Below are 25500 nucleotides of genomic sequence, written 5' to 3' on the forward strand. Positions count from 1 at the left end.
CATTGATGATCAATAATCATTGATGATCAACAATCATTGTGAGGTCACAGAGGTGAAAGGTCGTGGAAGGACATGGAGACCCCAGCAGGACTTCGGCTGGCGCCTGCTTTGCGGATGAAGACACGCGTCCGCAGCTTCCTTATCCGGGACATCCTGGCGGAGGAGGCGGGACAGGAAGGAGCGCAGGTGGAGCGTGAGTCCCCAGAGCCGGCAGGTGAGTAGGAGAGGTGACTTTGACGGAAAGTTTAGAAGGTGAGAAGTGTCAATCGTGCAGAAAGGGGCGGGGCCTGCCTGAAGAAAGCGCGCAAGGCTCGCACGGCGTTCAGCCAGCAGCAGCTGGTGTGTCTGGAGAGAAGCTTCCAGAAGCAGAAGTACATCAGCGTGCAGCAGCGGGCGGCGCTGGCGGCCACGCTGCAGCTCAGCCACGCGCAGGTGAAGACCTGGTACCAGAACCGCAGGTGTGACACCGGGACCGGGGGCGGGGACTTGGTCTGACGCTCCAATTCTCAAACTTGCTCCCACAGAACCAAGTGGAAACGCCAGACGGCGCTCGCTTTGGACCGGCCGCCGCCCACTCCCTACCTGTACACGCTTGCCCCGCCCATCCTGGACATCTACCTGTGCAACATCCCGCTCATTCTCCAATGAAAAGGCAGCTCAATGTTTACTATTTATTCCTCAAAAAGTTGTTTGCACGTGTCGCCAGGCAGTCACCTTTGTCTTGCACGTCAATGTCACATGACTCTAGCTCCTCCCCCTTTCACTTCAATGTCACATGACTCTAGCTCCTCCCCCTTTCACGTCAATGTCACATGACTAGCTCCTCCCCCTTTCACGTCAATGTCACATGACTCTAGCTCCTCCTTTCACTTCAATGTCACATGACTCTAGCTCCTCCTCCTTTCACTTCAATGTCACATGACTCTAGCTCCTCCTCCTTTTACGTCAATGTCACATGACTCTAGCTCCTCCTCCTTTCACTTCAATGTCACATGACTCTAGCTCCTCCCCCTTTCACTTCAATGTCACATGACTCTAGCTCCTCCTCCTTTCACTTCAATGTCACATGACTCTAGCTCCTCCTCCTTTCACTTCAATGTCACATGACTCTAGCTCCTCCCCCTTTCACTTCAATGTCACATGACTCTAGCTCCTCCCCCTTTCACTTCAATGTCACATGACTCTAGCTCCTCCTCCTTTCACTTCAATGTCACATGACTCTAGCTCCTCCTTTCACTTCAATGTCACATGACTCTAGCTCCTCCTCCTTTCACTTCAATGTCACATGACTCTAGCTCCTCCTCCTTTCACTTCAATGTCACATGACTCTAGCTCCTCCTCCTTTTACGTCAATGTCACATGACTCTAGCTCCTCCTCCTTTCACTTCAATGTCACATGACTCTGGCTCCTCCCCCTTTCACTTCAATGTCACATGACTCTAGCTCCTCCTCCTTTCAGTTCAATGTCACATGACTCTAGCTCCTCCTCCTTTTACGTCAATGTCACATGACTGTAGCTCCTCCTCCTGTCACTTCAATGTCACATGACTCTAGCTCCTCCTCCTTGCAATTCAATGTCACATGACTTTAGCCCCTCCTCCTTTCACTTCAATGTCACACGACTGTAGCTCCTCCTCCTTTCAGTTCAATGTCACATGACTGAAGAATACGGTGATTGTAGCTCCTCCTTTAATTTGAATGTCACATGATTAAATACACAGGTGGTGACTGTAGCTCCTCCTCCCTAGTCTTCTTTAATTTGAATGTCACATGACTGAAGAATACGGTGATTGTAGCTCCTCCTTTAATTTGAATGTGACATGACTAAATTCACAGGTGGTGACTGTAGCTCCTCCTTCTTTAATTTGAATGTCACATGACTAAATTCACAGGCGGTGACTGCATCTCCTCCTCCCTAGTCTTCTTTAATTCGAATGTCACATGACTGAAGAATACGCAGGTGGTCACTGTAGCTCCTCTTCCTTCTTCGTCTTCTTCTTCTTGGGCGCGTCCAAGCCGCTGGAGAACTCCGAGCGAAGCAAGGCGCGGTTCTTCTGACCTGAAAAGAACCTGAACACAAACACACGGCAAAGATGTCATGAAGGGGCGGAGTTAACCCATCCAATTCTATGCGAGGAAGGTCCGCACTCACTTCTTCGGCGCGCTGGTCTTTTTGACGCCTCGCCTGGCATTCGCCTTCCCCTCCTTCCTGGGCGGGCCGGCGGCGCTGAGGCCACGTGGAGCGTCTCGCAGGCCGAAGCTCTTGGCGGCGTGTCCCAGGTGGAGGGCGCGGATGTGGAAGACGTGCTTGAGGTGGGCGGGGTAGCTGGTGTACGCCCTCAGGTAGGACTGCAGCGCTGACGACGTCACAACACGTGGGTCACGTGACCCGCCTGACGTAGAGCCGGACCGCACTCCTTACCTTTCTTGGCGTTCCGCAGAGACGTGGCGTTGGCGTGGACGAAGTTCTCAAAGTGCGTCTGCAGGACCGTCGCTCGTTCACGCATCTCCTGCTCGCAAGCCTTGGTGGAGGTCTGAAGGACATCCAATCAAAGTTGTCAGTCCTAAGCCCCGCCCCCGAAGGACCTCTGACCTCTAAAGGCAGCGAGCCTCAACCACTGTGCCGTGAGAAATGAGCCAATTTCACTGAATTGCTGCAAAATAATCATTTACTTATTCCTTAATCACATTTTCCAAACTACAGAGCGCATCGGTGTTTAAGCCACACCCACTACATTTTTGAAGAAAATTATATTTTTCCATATATTAACCACACCGGACTATAAGCCGCAAATATACACCAGTACAAAATATTTTGTAAATATTTATTTACTACCTTAATTGTTTCCAAACGGTGTCTGTAACTCTGCAGTAAAACGGCTGACTAAACAAAACAGAAGTCGTGGTCATGGACGCACTAGCTGCGCAAGCTAGCTCTCCAAACAGCTATAAAGACTCAATAACCCCAATGTGATGTTTTGATGAATTTACAAAACAAACAATACAAAATAAATGCCATCGTAAGTTAATAATACCAAAACAGACACATTTTAGCTAATGCTAACAATGCTAGCTGCATTACATTATGATAGCATGCATGAAAACACTCCTACAGACATCACACATGGAAGGGTTTAGTACAGGGGTGTCCAAAGTGCGGCCCGCGGGTAATTTTTTAACGGCCCAGTTCAAAAATACGATTGGAAAAAAAAACTAAAACATAAAAAGTGTAATGAAAGAGCAAACAGGTGGAACGTAACAATAAAATGTTGCAATGTTTACGCGAATAACACAAAGCTGCCATGCAGGCTGTTTCTTTTTTTTTTTAAATATAATAATGAATCAAAATCTATGTCATTATGAATTATTGACCTATTCAAGGCTCCCAAAAAAATCACATTAAATAATAAACAATAAATTCCACTTTGAGATATTTTTTGGGGGAAACTTTGCATGTTTTGTGTTTCTCATAAACTGTATAAACAACAATACAACTTATAGTTGACGGATAGATCTGAAGGTGATCTCAAGATTATTGTGTTAAAAGTAAACAGTAAAAAAATATATATATAATACATTTTTAAACACTTCAATGAGTAGGCAGGGTTTCCCACACATTCATCTGTTTGTGGCGCCCCGCCAAGAAAGAATTATGGCTGCCACAAAAAAAATAAAAAAAAATAAAAATATATATATATATAATTATTTTTTTTATTTTTATTTTTTTGGCTTTTGACTCGCTCGACCGCTCATAAAAGCAATGGGACTCTGTCTGTGAAAAGAGCTTGTAGTTACATATTATCCATCCATCCATCTTCTTCCGCTTATCCGAGGTCGGGTCGCGGGGGCAACAGCCTAAGCAGGGAACCCCAGACTTCCCTCTCCCCAGCCACTTCGTCTAGCTCTTCCCGGGGGATCCCGAGGCGTTCCCAGGCCAGCCGGGAGACATAGTCTTCCCAACGTGTCCTGGGTCTTCCCCGTGGCATCCTGACCAGATGCCCAAACCACCTCATCTGGCTCCTCTCCATGTGGAGGAGCAGCGGCTTTACTTTGAGTTCCTCCCGGATGACAGAGCTTCTCACCCTATCTCTAAGGGAGAGACCCAAACTCATTTGGGCCGCTTGTACCCGTGATCTTATCCTTTCGGTCATGACCCAAAGCTCATGACCATAGGTGAGGATGGGAACGTAGATCGACCGGTAAATTGAGAGCTTTGCCTTCCGGCTCAGCTCCTTCTTCACCACAACGGATCGGTACAACGTCCGCATTACTGAAGACGCCGCACCGATCCGCCTGTCGATCTCACGATCCACTCTTCCCTCACTCGTGAACAAGACTCCTAGGTACTTGAACTCCTCCACTTGGGGCGGGGTCTCCTCCCCAACCCGGAGATGGCCATCCACCCTTTTCCGGGCGAGAACCATGGACTCAGACTTGGAGGTGCTGATTTTCATTCCGGTCGCTTCTCACTGATCCAGTGAGAGCTGAAGATCCCGGTCAGAAGAAGCCATCAGGACCACATCATCTGCAAAAAGCAGAGACCTAATCCTGCGGTCGCCAAACCAGAACCCCTCAACGCCTTGACTGCGCCTAGAAATTCTGTCCATAAAAGTTATGAACAGAATGGGTGACAAAGGACAGCCTTGGCGGAGTCCAACCTTCACTGGAAATGTGGTCGACTTACTGCCGGCAATGCGGACCAAGATCTGACACTGATCATACAGGGAGTGGACCGCCACAATAAGACAGTCCGATACCCCATACTCTCTGAGCACTCCCCACAGGACTTCCCGAGGGACACGGTCCAATGCCTTCTCCAAGTCCATTATTATTATTATTATTATTATATAAATATGTAAATAAATATGTACATAAAGTGTTAGAATTAAATTCCAACTCCGCGTTCTTCTTGGTCATCGCCGCCGCCACTAACACCCCCAAAACCCGCCGCCCGACCACACCACCACAAATAGATGCCTGACCTGTGGGAAACACTGAGTCGGACCCTTTTTGATCCCAATAATTTTAATGTGATTTGTTTTTAAAGGCCTACTGAAATGAGATGTTCTTATTTTAACGGGGATAGCAGCTCCATTCTATGTGTCATACTTCATCATTACACCATATTTTTGCTGAAAGGATTTAGTAGAGAAAATGGAAGATAAAGTTCGCAACTTTCGGTGCGAAGAGAAAAGCCTTGCCTCTACAACAGGGGTGCCCACACTTTTTCTGCAGGCGAGCTACTTTTCAATTGACCAACTCGAGGGGATCTACCTCATTTATATATATCATTTATATTTATTTATTTATGAAAGAGACATTTTTGTAAACAAGTTAAATGTGTTTAATGATAATACAAGCATGTGTAACACATATAGATGTCTTTCTTCCACAAAGACAAGAATATAAGTTGGTGTATTACCTGATTCTGATGACTTGCATTGATTGGAATCAGACAGTAATGATGATAACGCCCACATTTTCAAATGGAGGAGAAAAAAAGTTGTCCTTTCTGTACAATACCACATGAAAGTGGTTGCTTTTTGGCATCTAATTCATCCAGCTTCCATACACTTTACAAGAAAAACATTGGCGGCAAATTCCGTAGCTTGCTTGATTGACATTCACGGCACCCGAGGGTCTTGTGAGATGACGCTGGCTGCTGCCAGTTCATTATTAGGAAAAAATGACAGAGAGGAAGGCGAGAAACACTTTTTATTTCAACAGACTTTCGCGCCGTCCCTTCCGTCAAAACTCTAAAGGCCGACTGCACATTTCCTATCTTCACAATAAAAGCCCTGCTCCATGCTGCCTGCGCTAACAAAATAAGAGTCTCGGAAAGCTGGCGTGCACAAGTGATGTGCACGCCAGCTTTCTGAGGGATCGCTTGTGCACGCCAGTTTTCCGAGACTCTGTATTTAGTTAGCGCAGGCAGCATGAAGCAGGGCTTTTATTGTGAAGATAGGAAATGTGCAGTCGGCCTTTAGAGTTTTGACGGAAGGGACGGCGCGAGAGTCTGTTGAAATAAAAAGTGTTTCTGGCCTTCCTCTCGGTCATATTTTCATAATAATGATCTTGCAGCAGCCAGCGTCATCTCACAAGACCCTCCGGTACCATGAATGTCATTTAAGTGACGTCTTGGTGAAGATTGATGATCACTCATTTTTAGGTCTATTTTTTTTAAAAGCCTGGCTCGAGATCGACTGACACACCCCCCGCGGTTGACTGGTAGCTCGCGATCGACATAATGGGCACCCCTGCACTAGAGCAACTTAAATCCGTCGATTGGTAAGTGTTTGTTTCGCATTAAATGTGGGTGGAAGGAAACGTAATATAGTTGCAAATGCATCTGCAGGTTATCCATACATCTCTGTGCCATGTCTGCTTTAGCACCGCCGGTAAATAGCATGTTAGCATCGATTAGCTGGCAGTCAAAATCAACAAAACTCACCTTTGTGATTTCGTTGACTATCGTTGCAAATGCATCTGCAGGTTATCCATACATCTCTGTGCCATGTCTGCTTTAGCATCGCCGGTCAAATGTGGAGACACTCTGGCACATTCAATGGGGGTCTGGCGGCAGACACTTTGGCATCTTGGGGCCAGTGGTGCAACTTGAATCCCTCCCTGTTAGTGTTGTTACACCCTCCGACAACACATGATGTCTCCAAGGTTCCAAAAAATAGTCGAAAAAACGGAAAATACCAGAGCTGAGACCCGGTGTTTGTAATGTGTTGAAAATGAAAATGGTGGGTGTGTTACCTCGGCGACGTCACATTCTGACGTCATCGCCTCCAGAGCGATAAACAGAAAGGCGTTTAATTCGCCAAAATTCACCCATTTAGAGTTCGGAAATCGGTTAAAAAAATAGATGGTCTTTTTTCTGCACCATCAAGGTATATATTGACGCTTACATAGGTCTGCTGATAATGTTCCCCTTTAAAGCAGACGACTTTTAGCTGTGTGTGTGTGCAGCGCTCGTATTCCCAACAGCCCGTGACGTCTTGCGTACACGTCATCATTACACGACGTTTTCAACAAGAAGCTCCCGGGAAATTTAAAATTGCAATTTAGTAAAGTAAAGCGGGCGTATTGTCATGTGTTGCAATGTTAATATTTCATCATTGATATATAAACTATCAGACTGCGTGGTGGCTAGTAGTGGCTTTCAGTAGGTCTTTAAGTGTCATTGCTCAATAAAATAAAAAATAAAATCAATGGTGTTATGAGTGATTGACCTTTTTAAGGCTCCAAATATTATATAATCTCAAATATTCCACCTAAAAATTTTATTGGGTGAAAATATTGCATATTTTGTGTTTTTTCCATAAAAAACATGGTTTTCTTTGACAAAAAGAGCATACAACTTAAATCTTTAAAAATGTTATATTGACAGAATGACCAAATGACGATCTAGCGATTTAAAACTTGAAAAATAGCACCGCCTTAGTGGCTCTCTTGAGCTTTTTCAAAAATATATGAAAAATGGAAAAATATGAGGGGAAATAAAATACATTTTTTGTTTTATTACGGTTTCTGTAGGAGGACAAACGTGACACAAACCTCCCTAATTGCTATAAAGCAGACTGTTTATATCATACTTGCCAACCTTGAGACCTCCGATTTCAGGGGGGAGGGGGTGTGGTCAGGGGTGGGGAGGGGGCGTGGTTTGGGTGGGGGCGTGGTTAAGAGGGGACGAGTATAATTCACCAGCTCGAGTACTTCATATATATTTCGTATATATATATATCATCATTGTCACCGACGTCCCACTGGGTGTGAGTTTTCCTTGCCCTTATGTGGGCCTACCGAGGATGTCCTAGTGGTTTGTGCAGCCCTTTGAGACACTAGTGATTTAGGGCTATATAAGTAAACATTGATTGATTGATTGAAAAATAACACAAATAATAATACTGAATAATTACACATTTGTAATATTTTTGACCAAAATCTTATAGGGACTGAGTGGAGGCCTAAATGTATATTTTTATAAGTATGTTGTATTGGGTTTTTAAAATTTAAAAAATTAAAAATGGCCCCCGCTTGCTTGGATTTTTCAGTGTGCGGCCCTCAGTGGAAAAAGTTTGGACACCCCTGGTTTAGTAAGTAGGAATTGTTTTAGTTATATTGTCAAACTTACAACCGTTGCTTGGAGTGATGAATGAAGTATTCATACAAGTAGAAATGCTATGGATGGCGAAAGGACGTGAGGGCACTTGTACTTGCGATTGAAGAGTACATTTGTCCAAAAAATGGCGCCCGGCTGCCATAGAACAAACAATAACACACCTTTTAAGTGTCTTTGCTTTTTTTAAATTTTACCAATTTTCCTTACGGCCGTCAGCAAAGAAAAACCCATAAATTAGGCCGCAGGGGTCAAAGCGTAGCGGCTTATAGTCCGGAATTTACGATAGTTGCATGATCAAAGGTCTGAACAATTCCATAATTCGCCCACTAGATGGCAGAAGATGCGTCCTTCAAGTCCTGACATTAGAACGGCTTTGGATGAATAAAAAGAGGAGAAGGGGCCCTACCTTGCTGTGGTACTTGCCCCGCCCCTTGTAGGTGTTGTCCCTCATGAGGCTGGACAGGATGTCCAACAGCTTCATCTCTGCCAGGCTGGAAGACACCAGGAGATGGATGAGACCACCAGGCTAAGCTAGTAGGGACCAAGTGCTGCCTTCCATTTATACCAGAAAGTCGGGAGTTCGAGCCCCCCCCCCCCCCCCCCCCAACAACCCGAGGTCAGCGAGTCCTCACGCCCCTGAGTGGGCTTTAAAAAGGTAAACAATGATGTTACCTTCTGTCGGACGTTTACTTTATGTTTAACCAATGAAAATCGATACCAGGACTCAACAGTACCAATTTTCACTGCTTTTGTGTGTTAATAAATGTTAATTGTTTGATAAAACAATCTGATTTTTCATGTAACAATTAAAAATTAAAGCTGCAAGCCCTGGTCTAAGTCAGACCTACATAGAGGTCTTTGTTTCATGTCTCTACGACATTCCTAACAGAAGTTACAAGCAGTTTTGTCTGGGTTTTTTCCTAGGGCGCGCTGGAGTGCAATTTTGACTTTTGGGGTTTGGTTTTTTATTAGATGGCAATTTTCGCCAGTCCTGATGTGTGTGTAAAATTTGGTGAGTTTTGAAGCATGTTAAGGGGGTCAAATTACAGATCAGCGTTTCTGGATGTTGTTGATATATGGCTTTCGCTTTGCATAGTAGAGCTTTAACTTGCACTTTGAAGCATTTTAAGGGGGTCAAATTACAGCTCAAAGAGGCAAAAATGACATTTTTTAGGAAACTTTGCGCAGGGGTTCTTTGAAGGCGTGTAAAATCAAAACTGGAGCAGTAATCAAAACTTTGTTGGATAGTTTTAATCAAAAGGGTTCAATCTCTCTCCTGTGCGAGTTTGAAGCCGAAACGACAAACGCGCTCGGAGGAGTTTACGTTTGAAAAAGGTGATGGGTTTTTACCAAACTTTTATTTTGAAGGGGTAATTTTTTTACCTTCCTGTTGATTTTTGCCGAAGGATGTCAATCATCTAAATGTAGGTCTAAGTGAGACCTACATAGAAGTTTTTGTTTCATGTCTTTCCGGCATTCCTACTGGAAGTTACAAGCAATTTTGTTTGTGTTTTCTTCCCTGGAGCAGTTTTTGCTGTGTTTTATTCAAAAATTGCGCTAGAGCGCATTTTTTAATTTTCGGGTTTAGTTTTTTCATCAGATCGCAATTTCTGCCAGTACTGATGTGTGTGCCAAGTTTGGTGAGTTATAAAGCATTTTAAGGGGGTCAAATTACAGCTCAAAGAGGCAAAAATAGCATTTTTTGCGAAAATTTTGTATTGAAGGGGTTTTTGCCAACTTTTTGTTGATTTTTGCCTGAGAAAGTAAAATTATGAATTGTAGGTCCAAGTCAGTTCTACATAGAAGTTTTTGTTTCATGTCGCTACGACATTCCTAACGGAAGTTATGAGCAGTCTGTTGTAGTTTTTTTTCCAAGATTTCCTTCATTTGCCGCAGGGTATATAGTATGCGCCTGCCTAGGATTACTGCCGGGTCAAACTCGTTTCGCCAAATAATTAGCATATGCCTAGAATTTCCGCCGGGCCAAACTCGTCACGTCACGAGTGACACTTCACCTGTCATCATTTTCAAAATGGAGGAGGCTGATTTCAATCATTTGAAATGGCATAAAGGGAAGAAGATTAAGAGCTATTCAGTAGGATTTAAGGTCCAAGCTATTAAATATGCTAAAAAGAACAGTAAGCAGCTATGTTTCATTAATATACCGTAGCTGCGTGTGTCAAATATGAGTCATTAAATGACTCCCGCCTCCTGGTGGTAGAGGGCGCTAGTGATCCTTCTTGCGACTACTCGGCTGCAGAAGAAGTGACAACAAGCAGCAAGAGTGAGCAGTGAGCCTTTAAATTAATTAGCGCCCAAGCAGCAATTCAAGGAAATACGGTCCTCCAAGTACTGTACTTGCTGCACACAATCATGATGGGTCTTGTTTCTTTGACCAAATATGAAGGTGTTGAAATGTCTGTGTAAAAATGTCAACGCTAATGCTAGCCAGTCCATGGCAAATCCTATGCAAATTAGCATCAAGCTAGCGCATTTTAAAAGAGCGGCGCTTCACTTTCCGTCGGAGAATTTTCTACTAAGCTTCCTTGCTTTGCTGGTGTTGAAAGCGGCAACGTGACTGAGTGGGAGTTTGAGACATCCAAGATGGCGTGACTGTGTTTGTAATCTGTGTGGAACCAGGAAGTAGAACCCCCACTGCACACACCTGATGTTGTGATTGGCCAGCTCCGAGATGAAGGCGGACTCTGCCGGAGTGAGGAGGAGGAGGCTGCTTCCTCTCGCTCCGATTCGAGCCGTGCGGCCGATCCGGTGGACATACTCCACCGCGCTGCTGGGCGGGGTGTACTGCGCACAAGAACCCTGGTTTGGACCGCGCCGCTACATCCTGAAGACTGTGTGTGTGTGTGTGTGTGTGTGTGTGTGTGGGCGCACCTGAAGGATCCAGGTGACCTGAGGGAAGTCCAGACCTCGAGCAGCGACGTCCTGCAAAGCGACAGAAGCGTTGAATGTGGGTGGCGCCCCCGGTGGTCGACATGTGAACTACTGACCGTGCACAGCAGAACCCCGCGTGCATCAGAGGAGAACTTCCACAAGACTTCGGAGCGCTCCTGGTGGACACAACAAGCGCACGTCAGCTCGCCCGTGCGGTGCGCCCGCCGCACGCCGCCTCACCTCCTGCTGCATGTTGCCGTGGAGACGCAGGAAGCTCGGCGGGGGTTTCTGATTGGCCGACAGCACGCCGACGAGGAGCGAGTGCAGGAAGTCCACTTCCTCGCAGCTGGACACGAACACCATCACCTTGTGGTCCTCCGAGACCTGGAGACGCGACAGGGGCACGCGTTAGAACCCGCCCACAAGCCGGAGACACGCCCCCCAATCAGCTGACCTGGCATTTGTCCAGGACGAAGGCGGCCAGACACACCAGGCGGACTTTGCTCGGGACCATCGCCACAAACTGCTTCAGCGCCGACGGGACCGCAAAACTCTCCGACTGGTCGCCCGAGGGGGGTTCCAAGGTCACGGCGGGAAGGTCGGAGGGGGCGGGCTCAGATAGATGGATGCTGATTGGCTCGTTCAAACACACGTCCGTAAGGCGGGTCACGCCTGAAACACACACAGGAAGTGTTTGTTGGCACACACACACACACACACACACACACACACACACACACACACACACACACGCACGCACAGAGAGTGTGTAGTTACCGTGTGTTAGTGTGGCTGACAAGAGAACATTTTGTCTGCTCGGTCCCGTGGAGTTCAAAGAATTTAAAATGACTGACAGGTCCTTCTCGAAGCCCATGTCCAGGATCCTACACGCACACACGGGGAGAGTAAGAACGTCAGTAGATCTCAGATGAAGAAACAAAGTCCACATGAAGGGGGGTCCAAACCTTTTCCACACCAACAATCACAGCATCTGGGGGCCATTTTCATATTTGTCTATTTCAAAACCAACACAATACATTTTTCTTTTGAACTTTAGGGCTCCCCTCAAGTTTGTTCTCTGTCATAATGTTTTTATTTGAATAAGTCATCCATTCATCCATCTTCTTCCACTTATCCGAGGTGTTGTCGCGGGGGCAGCAGCCTAAGCAGAGAAGCCCAGACTTCCCTCTTCCCTGCTACTTAATATCAATCAATCAATGTTTACTTATATAGCCCTAAATCACTAGTGTCTCAAAGGGCTGCACAAACCACTAGGACATCCTCGGTAGGCCCACATAAGGGCAAGGAAAACTCACACCCAGTGGGATAAGTAATTTAAATTAAATAAACAAGTATATAAATATATTTTAGACTGAAATGAGATGTTCTTATTTAAACGAGGATCGCAGGTCCATTCTATGTGTCATACTTCATCATTTCGCGATATTGCCATATTTTTGCTGAAAGGATTTAGTAGAGAACATCCACGATAAAGTTTGCAACTTTTCGTCGCTAACAGAAAAGCCCTGCCTGTACCGGAAGTAGCAGACGATGACGTCACAAGTTGATGTCTCCTCACATTGTTTTTAATGGGAGCCTCCAACAAAAAGAGCTATTCGGACCGAGAAAACGACAATTTCCCCATTAATTTGAGTGAGGATGAAAGATTTGTGTTTGAGGATATTGATAGCGACGGACTAAAAGAAAAAAAAACATTGCATTGGGAGCGATTCAGATGTTTTTAGACACATTTATTAGGATAATTCCATTATCTTTCCCTTATCTCTGTGTTGCTAGTGTTTCAGTGAGTTTAATAGTACCTGATAGTCGGAGGTGTGTTGACGCCGGTGTCTGATGGAAGTTGACGGCAGCTGTACGGACGGCATTGATCTCCGGTAAGAGGCGACTTTTTACCACAATTTTCTCACCGAAAACTGCTGGTTGACAAGTGGTCGGGATCTATGTTCGCTTGACCGCTCTGATCCATAGTAAAGTTTCGCCTCCGGGAAATTTAAACAAGGAATCACCGTGTGTTTGTGTGGCTAAAGGCTAAAGTTTCCCAACTCCATCTTTCTACTTTGACTTCTCCAATATTAATTGAACAAATTGCAAAGGATTCGACAACACAGATGTCCAAAATATTGTGTAATTATGCCGTTAAATCAGACGACTTTTAGCTGTGTGTGTGTGCAGCGCTCATACTTCCTGAAAACCTGTGACGTCTTGCGTACACGTCATCAATACGCGACGTTTCCAGGACGAAACTCCCGGGAAATTTAAAATTGCAATTTAGTAAAGTAAAGCGGCCGTATTGGCATGTGTTGCAATGTTAATATTTCATCATTGATATATAAACTATCAGACTGCGTGGTGGCTAGTAGTGGCTTTCTGTAGGCCTTTAAATCTGTGGATCAACTTCAGGCCTATCTGTCAATTTAAAGTGAAAACATTTTTATTTTCTTTGTTTTGTCCAAGAACCCCCCCCCCCCCTTTTTTACGGCAAAACAAAATACCGTATTTCCTTGAATTGCCGCCGGGTATATAGTATGCATCTGCCTAGAATTACTGCCGGGTCAAACTCGTTTCGCAAAATATTATTTTCATTAGCATATGTCTGGAATTTCCACCGGGTCAAACTCGTCACGTCACGAGTGACGACACTTCACCTGTCATCATTTTCAAAATGGAGGAGGCTGATTTCAGCAATTTGAAATCGCATAAAGGGAAGAAGATTTCTATGAAGAAAGTTTTCTAAACTGGACTTTCACTCGAAGCAGGAGGTAATTAAGGAAGATCTCCATCGAGGCAGAGAGGCCTTTAAAACTGAAGAAAGATAAGGAAGACTTCCTATAAACAAGTTATCGATGCTTTTGATCAGAAGGAGCTGCGCATGGACTTCATTTATACGTTATTTAAATAGACTCCCTTTTTAGACCAGTCGATCTGCCGTTTCTTTTCTTTTTCTCCTAAGTCCCACTCTCCCTTGTGGAGGGGGTCCGGTCCGATCCGGTGGCCATGTACTGCTCGCCTGTGTATCGGCTGGGGACATCTCTGCGCTGCTGATCCGCCTCCGCTTGGGATGGTTTCCTGCTGGCTCCGCTGTGAACGGGACTCTTGCTCCTGTGTTGGATCCACTTTGGACTGGACTCTCGCGACTGTGTTGGATCCATTGTGGATTGAACTTTCACAGTATCATGTTAGACCCGCTCGACATCCATTGCTTTCCTCCTCTCTAAGGTTCTCATAGTCATCATTGTCACCGATGTCCCACTGGGTGTGAGTTTTCCTTGCCCTTATGTGGGCCTACCGAGGATGTCCTAGTGGTTTGTGCAGCCCTTTGAGACACTAGTGATTTAGGGCTATATAAGTAAACATTGATTGATTGATTGATAAGTAAAGGTAAGACCATAATAACGTTTTTTTTACTTAAATGTGATTTTAATGATGGTATCCTTACATCACACTCAAATTTATAGGCACAGGCCTAAATTTACCGCATGCCTTTGGTAAGTGCCGGAGTGAGAAGAGGTTTTAAATGAATTAGCGCCCTGGCGGCAATTCAAGGAAATATGGTATGCTATATTTTTCCCTCCAAAAATATGAAAGTATAATATTTGATGTGAAGTATTTGGAGCCTTAAGTAGGTCAACAGTTCATTACTATTTTTGAGCAACGACAGTTAAAAAATGAATAAATAAATTACGGTTGTCAAGTAATAAAACATTTTTTTTATCAAATTAATCACACTCTTAAGCGTGATGAATCGGCAAGGTTGCGCTGTGATTAAAGATGACATTCTTTATTGAATCAACAACCCCCTGGTGCTGTTTTTGTATTTTTTTTTTTTTTTATTCATATTTTCATATGTTGGTAAATGTTGAACTTTATAAATAAAAGGTATGTGGAATAAAAAGTGTGTTTTGAAGTAAAATGAGCCGCCGGTCATCGCTCACCTTTGCCAACTTACGGCCTCAAAACAAATAGTGTGATCCATTTGGATTCATTTAAGAAGTGAAGTGAATTATATTTATATAGCGCTTTTCTCTAGTGACTCAAAGCACTTTACATAGTGAAACCCAATATCTAAGTTACATTCAAAGCAGTGTGGGTGGCACTGGGAGCAGGTGGGTCAAGTGTCTTGCCCAAGGACACAACAGCAGGGACTAGGATGGCGGAAGCGGGAATCGAACCTGCAACCCTCAAGTTGCTGGCATGGCCACTCTACCAACCGAGCTATACCGCCCCACAGATAAAACAATCTTTTTTTTTTTTAACACATTAATGTTGACAGCCCTTAAAAGAAATCTTTTACATTTTTTATTCGAGGCTTAAATCTCTCGATCATTTTCTGCCCTTTTTGTTAAAGAAAACCCTGTTTTTATGACAAATAATGTCAAAGTGTCTTTAAAGGGGAACATTATCACCAAACCTATGCAAGCGTCAATATATACCTTGATGTTGCAGAAAAAAGACCATGTATTTTTTTTAACCAATATCCGAACTCTAAATGGGTGAATTTTGGCGAATTAAACGCCTTTCTGTTCATCGGCCTTTGAGCGATGACGTCAGAACGTGACGTCATCGAGGTAACACAGCCGCCATTTTTATTTTCACATTACAAACACCGGGTCTCAGCTCTGTTATTTTCCGTTTTTTTGACTATTTTTTGGAACCTTGGAGACATCAGGCCTCGACGGTGTGTTGTCGGAGGGTGTAACAACACTAACAGGGAGGGATTCAAGTTGCACCACTGGCAAGAAATCTACCGCCAGACCCCAATTGAATGTGTCTGCCGCCAGACCCCCATTGAATGTGCCAGAGTGTCTTCACAATTGACCGGCGATGCTAAGGCAGACATGGCACACAGTAGTATGGATAACCTGCAGATACCATGAATTGATTAACGTGGACCCCGACTTAAACAAGTTGTAAAACTTATTGGGGTGTTACCATTTAGTGGTCAATTGTACGGAATATGTACTGTACTGTGTAATCTACTAATAAAAGTATCAATCAATCAATCAATCAGATGCATCTGCAACGATTAAGTCAACGAAATCACAAAGGTGAGTTTTGTTGATGTTGTTGACTTATGTGCTAATCGGACATATTTGGTCGCAGCATGACTGCCAGCTAATCGATGCTAACATGCTATTTACGCTAGCTGTATGTACATTTGAAACTAGATACCCACATTTAATGCGAAACAAACACTTACCAATCGACGGATTTAAGTTGCTCCAGTGTCACAAGATGCGAAAGTCCTGATCGTTTGGTCCGCACATTTTACCGGCGATGCTAATAAGGCAGCCACTTCATTAGGTACACCCACGCAATGGCCGAATAGCGTCAATAGCTTCAATTTCTTCTTCAATTTCGTTTTTGCTATCTGCCTCCATACTCCGACCATCTGTTTCAATACATGCGTAATCTGTTGAATCGCTTAAGCCGCTGAAATCCGAGTCTGAATCCGAGCTAATGTCGCTATATCTTGCTGTGGTAACCGCCATGTTGTTTGTATTGGCAGCCCTGTATGACGTCACAGGGAAATGGACAGTCGCATCGCAAATAGCGAAAATCAAGAACTTTAAAGCTTTTTTTTAGGGATATTCAGGGAGGTGTAAAATTTTGAAAAAAACTTTGAAAAATAAAACAAGCCACCGGGAACTGATTTTTATTGTTTTTAACCCTTTTGAAATTGTGATAATGTTCCCCTTTAAGTAGGTAAATCATTCATAACAACATTGATTTTAATTCATTATTTTCCCACACTAAAATAATTTGCAGATTGTTAAAGTGTTCAAAATATTTGTTTCTTACTTTCGGCGCTTAAATCGTTGGGTCAACTTCAGGTATGAATGTTGATATAAAGTCAAAACTTTTTTTTTTCGTTTCCTGCTATTTTTGTCAAAGACAACCATGTTTTCTTAAAGTGGAAACAAAATATCCAATAGTTTCCAGAAAAGATATTTCCAATATTATTTGAAGTGAAGTTATCGGAGCCTTAAATAGGTCTGATTTTGATTCATTATTATTTTTTGGGCAATGACAGCTTTGAAGAAGAAGCCAGCCTGTGTCATTAGTCTCTCTTCTCCTTTCCGGTTTGCTTTTTTATGTTTGTTTTTTTTATAGAAGGTGCAGGTGGCAGGTCGGACACCCCTGTTCTAGAAGGTTCTAAAAGGTACCGGTCGGCCTCGTCCAGAACCAGCCAGCGGACCGCACTGAAGGCGATGCTGAGGGTGTGTTGGATGTGATCCACCAGGCGTCCAGGAGTGGAGACCAGGATGTTGATTCCCTTTCGCAGTCTGAAGGCAAAAAGCAGAGTCCGGTGAGGCTCCTCCCGTCAAATGTCTTTGGCTCCGCCCACAGGAAGTACCGACCTGGCCTTCTCGGACTTGCGCTTCTCGCCGCCCATCAGGACCCCGGGAACGATCCACATGAAGGGCTGTGTGTGCGACAAGCATGATGAGTCAGGCACTTCCTGCGGCTCTTTCACAATAAGAGGGTTACCTTGAGAAGCTTCTGGAAGGTGTTGAAGGTCTGCAGGGCCAGCTGGAGAAGAAGCAGAAGGGCGGTCAAATGCTCCAACATGGCGGCCAATCACAAGCAGGGCTTCCTGTTCCACTCAGGACTGAATACAAAGTCTCCCTGCTAACTCACCACTGCCTCCATGGAAAAACCCCCCTCTACCTCAAAGAACTGCTCACCCCCGAATCCTCCACACGACATGCTAACCTCCTCCAACCTACGAGGACAAAGTTCCTAACTATGGGAGACCGGGCTTTCTGCTCCGCCGCTCCCAGTCTGTGGAACGCTCTCCCTGACCACCTGAGGGTAACACAGACTGTGGATGGTTTTAAAAAAAGCTTAAAAACCCTTCTTTTTAAAAAAGCCTTTTTTGTAAATCAGGGGTGCCCATTACGTCGATCGCGAGCTACCAGTCGACCGCGGGGGGTGTGTCAGTCGATCTCCAGCCAGGCTTTTAAAAAAAATAGACCTAAAAATGAGTGATCATCAATCTTCACCAAGACGTCACTTAAATGACATTCACGGTACCGGAGGGTCTTGTGAGATGACGCTGGCTGCTGCAAGATCATTATTATGAAAATATGACCGAGAGGAAGGCCAGAAACACTTTTTATTTCAACAGACTCTCGTGCCGTACCTTCCGTCAAAACTCTAAAGGCCGACTGCACATTTCCTATCTTCACAATAAAAGCCCTGCTTCATGCTGCCTGCGCTAACTAAATACAGAGTCTCGGAAAACTGGCGTGCACAAGCGATCCCTCAGAAAGCTGGCGTGCACATCACTTGTGCACGCCAGCTTTCCGAGACTCTTATTTTGTTAGCGCAGGCAGCATGAAGCAGGGCTTTTATTGTGAAGATAGGAAATGTGCAGTCGGCCTTTAGAGTTTTGACGGAAGGGACGGCGCGAAAGTCTGTTGAAATAAAAAGTGTTTCTCGCCTTCCTCTCTGTCATTTTTTCATAATAATGAACTGGCAGCAGCCAGCGTCATCTCACAAGACCCTCGGGTGCCGTGAATGTCAATCAAGCAAGCTACGGAATTTGCCGCCAATGTTTTTCTTGTAAAGTGTATGGAAGCTGGATGAATTAGATGCCAAAAAGCAACCACTTTCATGTGGTATTGTACAGAAAGGACAACTTTTTTTCTCCTCCATTTGAAAATGTGGGCGTTATCATCATTACTGTCTGATTCCAATCAATGCGAGTCATCAGAATCAGGTAATACACCAACTTATATTCTTGTCTTCGTGAAAGAAAGACATCTATATGTGTTACACATGCTTGTATTATCATTAAACACATTTAACTTGTTTACAAAAATGTCTCTTTCATAAATAAATAAACATAAATGATATATATAAATGAGGTAGATCCCCTCGAGTTGGTCAATTGAAAAGTAGCTCGCCTGCAGAAAAAGTGTGGGCACCCCTGCTGTAGATATATGTGTGCTAGTTCTAGCAATTAGGCTGTTCTATTTTTTATTTATTTTACTTGTTGGGGGCAGCTATGTATGGTTCTAGCGTAGTTTTTTTAAATCCACCGTAGCACCTTGAGGTTTTCTTTTCCAAATAAAATGTATTCTGATTACTAAAGTAACAAACCTCTCTGGTGGGCACGATGATCACGGCCAGCGGGCCGTCCGAGCGGGACACCTTCTGTTCCAGCGCCTGCAGCGACTGGACGAGCGGGATGGCGAAGGACAGCGTCTTACCTGCAGGACGCCACATGCACGTCAACAATCACGTAGGCCGCGCCGCCGGGGAGCGCCCGTCTCACCTGAGCCGGTCTGAGAGCGAACCACGGCGTCTCGTCCCGACAGGAGAGCGGGAATGGTCCGCTTCTGAACACTGAAGAACGGCAAACGCTGCGTGACCGCATCAGCACATGACGTGTTCCCGACCTTACCTGGTCAGCGTGGAGACGTTCAGGACTTTGTTCAGCGTCGCCACCTGGTGGGTGAAAGCCAGGAATGAGCACACCCGCCATGCACACAGACGAGTGTGTGCGTTACCAAGTGGGGGTGCAGGTTCAAGTCCGAGAAGGAGTCCGAAGTAAAGATCTTCTCCCTTAACTGCGACACGTCTGCTCTGGGGTCAGGAAGAAAAACATGATGTCATCGCCGCATAGCCAATGAGGCGGCGAGGCCAGTCGCACCTCTCGATCCGCGGGATGTCCGGGTTGTGTTTGAACAGAGACGAAGTCTTGATGCCGGTCCTCGTGTCCAACTTCCTGTGGGTCTGCAGACAACATCACGCGAGGCAGGAGTCAGCTGACCACACGGCGACGACGTGGGAAGTCTGCGTTCACGCCCACGTACCTGAGGAGGAGGGGCCTCTGCCTCGTGCCTTGCCGATGCGGGAAGGCTGCGTTCACGCCCACGTACTTGAGGAGGAGGGGCCTCTGCCTCTTGCAGCCTGGCGCGCTTGCCGCCGCCACCGCGTCGCCGCTCATCCGCGGAAGTCAACTTCCTTTTCGCGCCGTGGCTGCGCGCCGCAGTTTTCTTCGCGTCACGTGGAAAAAGAATACGATTAAGAGTTGTAAACGGGAGGTCATCATGCAAATGAGCGGGGACAGGAAGCAAGTATGACATGGGACTAGACTACTAGTTAATAATCTTAGAAACATGACCCTAGACTTGTAGTTACTGTTAGAAACATGAGACTAGACTACAAGTTAATTCTAGAAGCATGAGACTAGACTGCTGGTTAATAATGTTAGAAACATGAGACTAGACTACTTGTTAATAATGTTAGAAACATGAGACTAGACTACTAGTTAATAATGTTAGAAACATGAGACTAGACTGCTGGTTAATACTGTTAGAAACATGAGACTAGACTACTAGTTAATAATGTTAGAAACATGAGACTAGACTGCTGGTTAATACTGTTAGAAACATGAGACTAGACTACTAGTTAATAATGTTAGAAACATGAGACTAGACTGCTGGTTAATACTGTTAGAAACATGAGACTAGACTACTAGTTATTGTTAGAAACACAGGACTAGACTACAAGTTAATAATGCTAGAAACATGAGACTAGGCTACTAGTTGATAATATTAGAATCATGGGACTAGAGTACAAGTTAATGTTAAAAACATGGGACTATATGACTATTTAATAATGTTAGAAACATGGGACTATATGACTATTTAATAATGTTAGAAACATGGGACTAGACTACTAGTTAATAATGTTAGAAACATGAGACTAGACGACTTGTTAATAATGTTAGAAACATGGGACTAGACTACTAGTTAATAATGTCAGAAACATGGGACTAGACTACTAGTTAATAATGTTAGAAACATGGGACTAGACTACTAGTTAATAATGTTAGAAACATGGGACTAGACTACTAGTTAATAATGTTAGAAACATGGGACTAGAATACTAGTTAATAATGTTAGAAACATGGGACTAGACTACTAGTTAATAATGTTAGAAACATGAGACTAGACGACTTGTTAATAATGTTAGAAACATGGGACTAGACTACTAGTCAATAATGTTAGAAACATGGGATTAGACTACTAGTTAATAATGTCAGAAACATGGGACTAGACTACTAGTTAATAATGTTAGAAACATGGGACTAGAGTACTAGTTAATAATGTTAGAAACATGGGACTAGAGTACTAGTTAATAATGTTAGAAACATGGGACTAGACTACTAGTTAATTCTAGAAGCATGAGACTAGACTGCTGGTTAATAATGTTAGAAACATGAGACTAGACTACTAGTTAATAATGTTAGAAACATGGGACTAGACTACTTGTTAATAATGTTAGAAACATGGGACTAGAGTACTAGTTAATAATGTTAGAAACATGGGACTAGACTACTTGTTAATAATGTTAGAAACATGGGATTAGACGAGTAGTTAATAATGTTAGAAACATGAGACTAGACTACTTGTTAATAATGTTAGAAACATGGGACTAGACCACTAGTTAATAATGTTAGAAACATGGGACTAGAGTACTAGTTAATGTTTGTAAAATAATAAAATAAATAACAAATTATGAACGATCTGCTAATTTAAAATAATAACATGGTCTAATAATATTTAAATAACTACTGCATGAAATAAATGTATTTCCATGCTTAAATAAGAATAGTAGACCAATTTAAATGTTACACACCTGTAACTTAATGGCTCTTAGTCTGCAGAAAATAGACATTCTCAGGTTTCTCTATGTTTACATTTTCACACTTAGCACGACTTTGTTACACTCTAGTAAGCAATTCTTATGTATTCTTTATTTTTTGCACCTTCATTTTAAGACGTCCTTCATTTGGGACGGCGTGGCGCGGTGCAAGAGTGGCCGTACGCAACCCGAGCGTCCCTGGTTCAATTCCCGCCTAGTACAAACCTCGTCATGTCCGTTGTGTCCTGAGCAAGACACTTCACCCTTGCTCCTGATGGGTGCTGGTTAGCGCCTTGCATGGCAGCTCCCTCCATCAGTGTGTGAATGTGTGTGTGAATGTGGAAGTAGTGTCAAAGTACCTTGAAGGTAGAAAAGCGCTATACAAGTACAACCCAATTATTTATTTATTTACTCACTGAGGTCCTCTTGGGAAATGACGACGAAGGTGATGGGCCGCCGATGTTGATGCTGATGTCATCCATCTGGCACACACACAAACGTAGGACATTTTTTAAAGAATTGTGAATGATCCACCGGACACTCCAAGGGGGAAACTTTGCTTTCATCAGAAAAATAACGGAAAAATCGGCAGCTCTCATTCAACCCTTCTTCCATTACGCTTGCACCTCCTGGTACCCCAGCACCTCCAAAACCCTCAAATCTAGACTCCAAACATCCCAGAATAAGCTAGTCCGGTTACTTTTAGACCTCACCTCAATCCAACCCACTTCTCCAAAGTGGGCTGGTTCAGGGTGGAGGACAGAGTCAAACAACTTGCACTGAGCCTGGTCTATAAAATCCGCTACACCTCCTTGATACCGAAGTACATGTCAAACTACTTCCTTATGACCGTCATAACCACAACACCAGGGGGAGCTCCACAAACCACGTTAAACCCAGATTCCCATCTAACAAAGGTCTTAACTCATTCTCCTTCTATGCCACATCAATGTGGAATGCACTCCCAACAGGTATAAAAGTAAGTGCATCTCTATATTCCTTCAAAAGCGCTCTAAAACAACACCTCCAGGCAACTTCAACACTTTACTAATACCCTCCTCCATTCACATCCCATCTCCCCGGATTATAAACAACTCAAATGTACTTCTAATGTATATACTTGTTCTTATGCTATGTGAACTCACTATGTTCTCTGCTGGCTGTACATATCCTACTAAATAAGACCTACACTGTTTCAATGTCCACATTTCTCTGTTGATGACTGAAGTTCTGATATCAACCAAAGCTCCTCATCCCACCCCCCGGATTGTAAATAATGTCAATAATTCAATGTATATACTATGATGATTAACTTGTGTGATGACTGTATTATGTTGATAGTATATATTTGTACCATGAATTGATTAACATGGACCCCGACTTAAACAAGTTGAAAAACTTATTGGGGTGTTACCATTTAGTGGTCAATTGTACGGAATATGTACTGAACTTTCACAGTATCATGTTAGACCCGCTCGACTTCCATTGCTTTCCTCCTCTCCAAGGTTATCATAGTCATCATCTTGCCGATTGTATTGTACCATATGTCCCGGCAAGAAATCTGCGTTCAAAAGACTCCGGCTTATTAGTGATTCCTAGAGCTCAAAAAAAGTCTGCGGGCTATAGAGCGTTTTCCGTTCGGGCTCCAGTACTCTGGAATGCCCTCCCGGTAACAGTTCGAGATGCTACCTCAGTAGAAGCATTTAAGTCTCATCTTAAAACTCATCTGTATACTCTAGCCTTTAAATAGACCTCCTTTTTAGACCAGTTGATCTGCCGCTTCTTTTCTTTCTCCTATGTCCCCCCCTCCCTTGTGGAGGGGGTCCGGTCCGATGACCATGGATGAAGTACTGACTGTCCAGAGTCGAGACCCAGGATGGACCGCTCCTCGGGACCCAGGATGGACCGCTCGCCTGTATCGGTTGGGGACATCTCTACGCTGCTGATCCGCTTGAGATGGTTTCCTGTGGACGGGACTCTCGCTGCTGTCTTGGAGCCACTATGGATTGAACTTTCACAGTATCATGATAGACCCACTCGACATCCATTGCTTTCGGTCCCCTAAAGGGGGGGGTTGCCCACATCTGAGGTCCTCTCCAAGGTTTCTCATAGTCAGCATTGTCACTGGCGTCCCACTGGATGTGAATTCTCCCTGCCCACTGGGTGTGAGTTTTCCTTGCCCTTTTGTGGGTTCTTCCGAGGATGTTGTAGTCGTAATGATTTGTGCAGTCCTTTGAGACATTTGTGATTTGGGGCTATATAAATAAACATTGATTGATTGATTGATTGATCATTGTCAACGATGTCCCACTGGGTGTGAGTTTTCCTTGCCCTTATGTGGGCCTACCGAGGATGTTGTAGTGGTTTGTGCAGCCCTTTGAGATTCTAATGATTTAGGGATATATAAGTAAACATTGATTGATTGATTGAACTGTGCAATCTACTAATAAAAGTATCGATCAATCAATCAAAGCTTATTCCAAAACGATTGTGTGTCGCTCTCCTGTGGAATTATGCTGCGGAATAATGTTGTGGTAGACATCTGCTGGGTCAGAACCTGCTCCCTTCCTAACAGATATTTACAGTATTTCCTTGAATTGCCGCCGGGTATATAGTATGCGCCTGCCTAGAATTACTGCCGGGTCAAAGTCGTTTCGCAAAATAATTAGCGCATATACAAAGTCGTTTTGCAAAATAATTAGCGCATATACGTACTGGGTTTATAAAATAAAATACAAAAATAAAATAAAAAAACATCGTACATGTTTACGTGATGCTGATGATGCGTTCAAGTGCCTTAAGAAGCCTGGGACACTTTTTGCATGGACTTGAAGCCTAACGTAGATCAGACTTTCAGTTGTCACTTTTCTGAAGCTAGTCAGGTTCAAATGAACTCAGTCCGAGTTTTGCAGCTCGGACACCATCACTCTATCACTCTATCACTCTATCACTCCATCACTCCATCACGCCATCATTCCACGCAGTCCGTCAACACGTGGCTGCGTGTTTTGGTTAACAGCAGCTAATGCTAAATGTAGCTTCAAGCCAGCAGCCTCTTCCGTCAGTTAACGAATAAAACGTATTAAAAACCACCCAAACATACTTTCTGCAGGTAACTTTTTTGGGTTGGCGGTCAAAAAAAGTCCTCAAAAGCTGGCAAAAGTCAAGAAAACACTTACCGTCAAACTCGTGTTGCGGCTACACCAGCAAAAAATTAAAAAAAAGCCGCTTCCTGTTACGTCATGGTTGACACGCCTCTTTCCCGGCTTCAGGCACATGCGCAGTAGATTCACTTGGCAGTGCACCGCTTCATCCGTGTCAAGTGGACGCTTTAGTCGTTTCCATAGCAACAGTAGTTACTTTTCTGCGCCAACAACACGGAAGTCCTAACAATAATTTATGTTTTAGATATTGAATATGGAGTCAATGATGTAATAATTTGATATTATATTAAATATGTATGATTAATACTGCAGCTTGGTCAGTTAACATCACAACCATAGATGAGTACATCTCAGCAGTGTCATGATAAAACACATTTGGTAAAATATATCATCAATCAATCAATCAATGTTTATTTATATAGCCCCAAATCACAAATGTCTCAAAGGACTGCACAAATCATTACGACTACAACATCCTCGGAAGAACCCACAAAAGGGCAAGGAAAACTCACACCCAGTGGGCAGGGAGAATTCACATCCAGTGGGACGCCAGTGACAATGCTGACTATGAGAAACCTTGGAGAGGACCTCAGATGTGGGCAACCCCCCCACTCTAGGGGACCGAAAGCAATGGAT

General features: G+C 44.0%; 1 protein-coding gene across 4 annotated transcripts; it reads right to left on the bottom strand.

Annotated features, from left to right (window-relative positions):
* Window positions 1–657: 657 nt before the first annotated feature.
* On the bottom strand, window positions 658–24988 carry ddx31 (DEAD (Asp-Glu-Ala-Asp) box polypeptide 31). Of its 4 annotated transcripts, none has more exons than XM_061893765.1 (21): window positions 24880–24988; window positions 22117–22182; window positions 19930–20046; window positions 19701–19783; window positions 19558–19633; window positions 19452–19495; window positions 19323–19393; window positions 19148–19257; window positions 17531–17572; window positions 17401–17465; window positions 17206–17325; window positions 11798–11904; window positions 11475–11692; window positions 11261–11404; window positions 11137–11196; window positions 11021–11071; window positions 10794–10933; window positions 8535–8619; window positions 2423–2534; window positions 2153–2357; window positions 658–2070 (listed from the first exon to the last, which is right to left on the bottom strand). In XM_061893765.1, exons 1-21 carry the CDS (start codon window positions 24976–24978, stop codon window positions 1965–1967), a joined length of 2121 nt encoding a protein of 706 aa, XP_061749749.1. In that variant the 5' UTR covers window positions 24979–24988; the 3' UTR covers window positions 658–1964. The 4 variants fall into 4 exon arrangements, with proteins under 4 accessions (XP_061749749.1, XP_061749742.1, XP_061749754.1 ...); XM_061893758.1 differs by having other exon boundaries at window positions 19864–20046; XM_061893770.1 differs by lacking the exon at window positions 24880–24988 and adding an exon at window positions 24804–24854 and having other exon boundaries at window positions 19864–20046.
* Between the last annotated feature and the right edge of the window lie 512 nt (window positions 24989–25500).

This window comes from Nerophis ophidion, linkage group LG01 (genome assembly GCF_033978795.1).
Source record: "Nerophis ophidion isolate RoL-2023_Sa linkage group LG01, RoL_Noph_v1.0, whole genome shotgun sequence".
NCBI classification, from domain to species: Eukaryota; Metazoa; Chordata; class Actinopteri; order Syngnathiformes; family Syngnathidae; genus Nerophis; species Nerophis ophidion.

Coding starts and splice junctions, on each gene's coding strand:
- ddx31 (XM_061893758.1), bottom strand. CDS start 24,978: ATGTGCCTGAAGCCGGGAAAGAGGCGTGTCAACCATGACGTAACAGGA. Junction 17,573..19,147: donor TCATCGTGCCCACCAGAGAG/GTTTGTTACTTT, acceptor CTTCTTCTCCAG/CTGGCCCTGCAGACCTTCAA. Junction 2,535..8,534: donor GGGGCAAGTACCACAGCAAG/GTAGGGCCCCTT, acceptor GATGTCCTTCAG/ACCTCCACCAAGGCTTGCGA.